General features: G+C 35.3%; 1 protein-coding gene across 11 annotated transcripts in view; it reads right to left on the reverse strand.

Annotated features, from left to right (window-relative positions):
- dmd (dystrophin) overlaps positions 1–3960 on the reverse strand; it is a 129335-nt gene extending 125375 nt beyond the window's left edge. For 6 of the 11 annotated variants that reach the window (XR_007185920.1, XM_048197895.1, XM_048197885.1 and 3 more), the window contains exon 1: positions 3370–3762. Coding sequence is in view for 10 of the 11 variants with exons in the window: in XM_048197895.1 (XP_048053852.1) it covers positions 3370–3451 (82 nt within the window). In the remaining variant the exon portion in view is untranslated. Of the gene's footprint in view, positions 1–3369; positions 3764–3809 lie in introns of those variants that run through there. The other 5 variants (XM_048197892.1, XM_048197887.1, XM_048197891.1 and 2 more) reach the window with 3 other exon arrangements.
- Between the last annotated feature and the right edge of the window lie 2918 nt (positions 3961–6878).

Raw genomic sequence — 6878 nt, forward strand, 5'->3', positions numbered from 1 at the left:
CTCAAATATCGATCGAAGGAGTGAATATTTACTTTAACATGCTAAATATAAAAAGTTGCATGGTTTCACTGTTTGCTTCACTGTTTAACTTTTTTGCTTTGTGAGGATTTCATTTTCTCTCATAGTTACCTGTTCATGCACAAAAAATGTATCTGTTGATTTTTATCTGTTGAAGTACAGTACATTTTATTTAAGGTCATTGAAATTTACTAAGAAAGAAAAAGTTACCTTATGAAAACCTGACAGTTTTCTGAGGAAAAGTTTGCTTAAAGTTTGTTCCTGCAAGAACTCTAAAGATGGTCAACAGTTCCTCCAGTAGCCTCATCTTAAAAAAAAGCTTCAAAAAAGGAGCTTGAAACAGACATGTAGTGAGAATACAATAGGATACTTGAGGCTCCTTTAGTTTTAACAGTGTATGCTTCTCTGGTTATGTAATGAAAAAATGATCCAAGGTCTCCAGAGACTGAGTTTGCAGAGAGAGAGAGAAAGAATTTAAGGAGATATGAATGCCGTTTTCAGTAGAACTTGCTCAACACTGCCTTACAGTGGCTGCTCATACAGCATTATATCTTCTACTGTATATCTATTCCCATTAAAGCCAAAAATAGAAACACCAGAATACTACTGACAGTCCCTGGGAGAGGCCCAAGCAGAAAAGGCTAACAACAAATCCTGCCCCACAAGAAGTAATACTTGATTATTTAAAAGGTTTAAATATCAATATTTTGACAGCTAGCATAAAATGTTTTATACACTTTGATAAAATGTGCTCCCTGGAGAATGTGAAGCAGAAACTGTACCATAAGTTATTTAGAGAATATCTTCAGAAGATTCTATGGCAGATGTCAGACATGTTACTCCTGCAGGCCTTATGCAGTGGTATTTAACACAAAACAGAGCCTTTGATTTGATACCATGAGCAGAAGATAGAGTTGCAACCTCAAATTCTCCCAGGAGTCAAACTGTCTCGCCCAACTGTAAAAATGCCACTGAATACCAGGAGCCTCAGAAGGGTTCAGCAACGCATTTAAACAATCATAAACAAACCTGATCACTTTAAAATGCTTGCACATTTAAAAATAAATAAGGTTCCACAAAGAACACATTTGTCCATTCAGGTAAACATTGAGGTAATTTTTCACCCCAATATCAAAAGACAAAATAAGAATAAATAAATTGATAAGAATCTAGATTTTAGATGCAGCAAATTAAGCTTATATAATTATTATTATGAAATTATTTTCATGACGATTATTATCCCCCCCTCATTGGACACTCTCACTTAGTCCCTCAGCAAACATTTGGATGAGATTTGTCCCGGAGCCAATACATTGCTGTGGGTGCCGCTGGATCACAAAAGTTTTGTACAATAGTTTTGACAGTTTTTTTTACAATAGGCTTGGCAGTTGAGAGCTTTGCGTTTGGCATCAGGAAGGTTAAACCTATGGTTTTTGAGGTCAGCCTCAATCTGTTGTGCCCAGGTTTTCTTAGGCGCCTTTAGTTGGACCTACCATTTCGCAGGTCACTGCCGCCAAAGTAGTCGGTAAGGTAGACGTCGTTCATTCAGCATGCCGCCAAACCACTGTAACCTGTGCTTTTAGATTACTTCTTCAACTGTTGGTTGATTTTCGCACCTCAGCCTAGTATTCGCCGCAGGGACCACATTTGAATCAAAATATAATCTATTATTATCATCATCATCTGCATTAATTTAATTCAGTATACAACAAGCACACTTGAAAAAAAAAAAAAAAAAAAAAAAACAACTGTATAAAAAGTATATTTTTTCATTTTTTCAGTTAATTGTGCTTTAATGTCATGAAAATACCTGACATGTAAAAAAAAAAAATAAAAAAAAAAAAAAAATATATATATATATATATATATATATATATATATATATATATATATATATATATATATATATATATCTCCTATATATATATATATATATATTATTTATTTTCTTTATACAAAAAATATATCTATTTTTGTCTTTTGATTTTGAGGTGAAATATGACCTGAGATTCACCCTTCTATTGTCTAGCTCATTTTAAAACCATTTATATACTGGAAACAAATATTTGAACGAATCTATCAAAAGAACCTATAATGTAACAAAACTTTTCAATCTCCAAAATAGACAGTGAAAATTGGTTCTTGATTAAAATTAAAGTAACACTGTATTTTACAGTCTCCCTGTTACACAATTTACATGTAGTTACTATAGTAATAACAGTATAATAACATCCAACTAACCCTAAACCTAATATAAGTACATGTAGTTAATTAATATTGCTCAATACTTAATTATACAATTTCACTGTAACAAGAGCGCCTTAAAATAAAGTGTAACCAAAAGGTATTTTCTGAGCCCAACAACCATTAAATAACTAGTCTATGGCGAGATTTAGCACAGATAACAGATGTCCTCTATTAAATCTCTGTTCTCAGAGGTTTACTGTACTGTTTGTGTCCTCTGGCGGATCATCAAGCTGTTGACTCATTTTGCTACTTTCTCCTAACTTTCACTGCTGATCATAAACACACTCACATGGAAAACACGAGAGAGTCTCTTGCCAACAAAACAACAAAAAAAGCCAACAACAACATGGCTAAATCTCAAACAAGGACTGAAACCCAACACCAGGCAGCTGCAACTATTTCAAGCTCTTTAAGACCTGTCCTATTTCCACCAGAGAGCATTTATAGATCACTCATGATCCCTACTGAATACAGAATGACAGTGATGAAAAAAAAATAGACATGAACTCACTCAGGGTGGAGCACAGGCCAGAAATTAGATTTTAAAGAGGATTGTTCAAAATGTTTCATAGTATATACGTCTGATCTGCTTTACGAAATGATGAACAAAGACAAAGAAATGTGGAAATATGATGCAGTAATATTTTCTCTGACAAATCTGTTGCTGTAAATGTCAATTATTATATATATGTTTTTATTTCATTTAGACTGTGGCAAGGAGTGTAATAACAAATCGTAGTGATTGTGATTAAGAGATGTATCGGTTACACTTTATTTTGATGGTCAACTTTAGACTTCTACTAACTATAAATAACTGTGCAACTACATGTCAACTAACTCTCATTAGAGAGTATTAGTAGACTGTTAGTTAACTTAGGTTAGGGTTGAGGTTAGTAGAATATGTTGACATATATGTAGTTGTAATGTTACTTATAGTTAGTAGAATGTCTGTTGGACGACCATCAAAATAAAGTGTTAACAATGAGAACTCATCTGAAACTGAAAAACAATAACTAAGCCATATTTTAACATTTATTAAACGTTCAAATGCATGTACAAGAAATAAGACTTCCCTTTAGGTAAATAAATGATCGTTTCTCCTACCTGATCGAGTTTTGATGATTTCTCCGAATTCATCCTCAAAACCTTCCTCCCATTGGTCCTGTAGGCTCACTGCTTCAGCCATAAGATCCAAATTGCTGTTGAATCCTTTAATCCTGTAGTTTTATAAACAGAAAAAGAGAAGAGACACCAAGACCCACCAATGACAGGAATCACTGCCCTCTGAACAAACTGAAATTTTTGTGAATGACACAGGGACAGGACTGTCTGTGGACTGTTATGATAGGGGGAAACGAGCTGTCAAGGCATCCAGAGAAGCAGGGACAGGTGGCAAACTTTACTCGCCTTAAAATAGAGAGTTGGTATGAAGGCCTGCTTCATTTCACTCTCACACACAAATACAGATTTTTCTAAGAGTAAAGGATCAGTCGCTATGTCATTTGACAACAAGTGACCAATAAATGATCTTGCAAAAAACTCACAATTTTATCAAGCGTGACTTCCTACACTTATTACAGCAACAGTCCCTCCGGAGCAATCTGGGGTTAAGCGTCTCACCCAAAGGCTCAATGGTTACAGCTCAAAGATTACACCCTCTGGGGTTCGAATCTCCTAATCTTTAGTAGCACAGAACCCTTTGCCACTCCACCTCCCAAGACCTTAAACTTACAAAGACTGTGCAGTCTGCACAGTAATAAAACTCTTAAGTGTCACATGATCCTTTAGAAATCATTATAATATGCTGATTTGGTGCTTAAAGGGATAGTTCACCTAAAAATTAAAATTGTGTCATCATTTATCACCCTTAAGTTGTTCCAAACCTGTATGAATTTCTTCCTCCTGCTGACCACAAGAGAAGGTATTTATATATTTAAAATAGAAATCTTTTGTAGCATTATAAACGTCTTTGCTGTCACTTTTGATCAATTTGATGTATCATAAAAGTATTAATTTCTTTCAAAAATATCTATATATACATACTACAAGTTGACAACAAATCTTCAGTTTACATTTTATTCCCTGTTCATGTTGCCAAGGTGATCGAGCTTTTTTCCACATGCTGAGCAATTTATTTCATTTTCATGAAATATTACAAAGACAACCTTCTTCCTTCAAAATAACATGCACTGATCAATTATGCATAATAGGAACAGGAACCTGCATTGAGCTTTATTGCTGCATAGAAACACTTTGGGAGGTATTTTTCAATATATATGGTGTAGACTCATCAATATGTGCATCCATATGGGATCTGACGCACCTAAAACACCACTCTGGTTTCCATCTACTGATGCAAGAACACACTTCAAAAATGTAAATAAAATTCAATTCTGCTTGATTATTGTAATGGCACGGGGAGCGTAAACAAGTAAACAGAATTCGCTGGCATGATATCAGTAAAATATTTGATCAAGGGGGAATAAGGCTTATACCAGTGTACTTTGTGATTTAGTTAATGGAATTTTGAAAAAAAAAAAAGAAGAAAAAAAAAAGCCTGTCCGGCTCTTATGTCTTTGGGATTGTTTGCCTTCTGAAGGTCTTTTCAGAGAAAGAATAAATGAAATAAACAAAAACAATCTGTTGCCAGCTCACGAAAGAGGATCAAAAAATGGGAAACACAGATTCATTAACATAGGAGCAATATAGCTCTAAATCAGTAAACATGTTTTGACATCCACAGGATACATTTTAAGCAGCCTGGTCAAATTGATGAGAAGAGGAAAACAAAAATATCCAAAAATTGGTTTAATAAACCAGATACCTGCAATAGCACATCTTTCAATAAATCCAGCCTGTGGGGCACTGCATCCAAATTGCAATCACAATATCAATATTTGGATACAAAAACTGCCAAACAAGTAGAGTGCATGCGTAGAAAAGCCTAATACTGAAACATTCTTAAAGATTTCTGCTTTTAAAAATCATCGCAAACAGTCTAAAAGCCTGTCCATTATCCACAAAAACTGAATATTAGATGCATTTGGGGGTGAATCAAAGTTTGGCAGTCTTTCAAGCTTTATAATAGACCCAAAGCACATAAAAGTAGTCCACACAACTTGTTTCATTTAAAAATAAGTCACATTACAAAAGCAAAACTGTTTGCTAATGCGGAATCTAAATCCAAGCCTTTAAATACACACTTCTTTGCCCTGTAAGGTCAATCGCTTTTATGAACATCTCTGTAATTGTGGAGGACATTCTTTTATGATGTAAATCACTGAATGATGTCAGCTGTGACGTGGTAATAGGCACTGCCTGTAAACCATAGCCAACTAGATTCCTCTTCATTCCCAATTTCCTGGACTGTGTCCAGATATCATCATGATCAGAGAGCTGATAGTTTCAGTGCTATAAAATCCCACTAATGCTGAGGGAGAAACGACATGGACAGAATAATTAAAGATCAATGAAGCAGGGCTGACAATTGCATTTCGAGTTCCTAAACTCACTTATTGCTTTAGTGTCTAAACATGCTAAGCAAATGGGCATCTATTTCTTTGCTTCAAAGATTTATTTTGGTTCTTTATGATTTTATGGCACTCTACTTTGGGTTGACCTTGGTTGCATCGTATAGTGAAAAAAGTACACAACGTGTTATATAAAGTTACCTTGACGAGGAGTCAGGGGTCTGTCATTCTCACTTGTATCCAAGAAAATGATGTGGAACAACTGCCACTCAAGGTCTGCATGCTGGTTTTCAGTGCAACAGAGTGCTGCTACAGAAGGTGGATTCTGCAAACATGGCCAGTAATAACACTGTGCACATTCGATATAGTCTTATCGCACTGATGTTTTTCACTCTTACCTGGCTGCAATGCAGTAATGCTTGCGTACAGGAACATTCCTTCACTGTCAGTTTTTGCGCATTCTGTGTTGCACAAAACTTCCTCTCTGGGATCAACAGAGCCCATCCATTTATCTCCATGCAGTACAAGTCTTGTCAAAGGTCAGCATCATTCCTAAAATCTTCTCCTGTGGTGTCACAGCATTAAATCTTGATTACCTGACAGCTAGCTGACAGTAACAAATGATTAGCTCTACACAACACAAATCATTCTTCTGTTCACGTCTATATAGGAGATTGCTGGTTGGGCTTGAGGCCAGATTGGCCTTTTGAAACATGACATACAATGAACAGTTGTGGTTTGTTGCCATCATTTTTGGAATAGCATGTTATGGCAATCTAATTACTTACCTTAAATTTTTGTAACAGGTTAGATTCTGGCTTAATTATGCTACTTGGTTAAGAGGATGATTTTCAATGTGGAACATTTAATTTATGGACATATTAAAAAATGTAGATACTCAAACTCAAACCACAATGAACATCCATATCAAGCTGAGCAAAAACAGGGGGGATGGAGCATCATTGCCATCATTCACTCCAATCACCATAATTACCTGCATTCTTCATATATGATTATACTGTATTTAGTAGTAGAATATGGGGCTCCTTTTATCCTATTCTAATAGTTGGATTCATAAATGAACAACAGACAAGGACCCAGTCATAACAGGCTAAGAAATGTAAAGAATGTGAGCAAACTTGG

Source organism: Megalobrama amblycephala, linkage group LG7 (assembly GCF_018812025.1).
Source record: "Megalobrama amblycephala isolate DHTTF-2021 linkage group LG7, ASM1881202v1, whole genome shotgun sequence".
Taxonomy (NCBI): Eukaryota; Metazoa; Chordata; class Actinopteri; order Cypriniformes; family Xenocyprididae; genus Megalobrama; species Megalobrama amblycephala.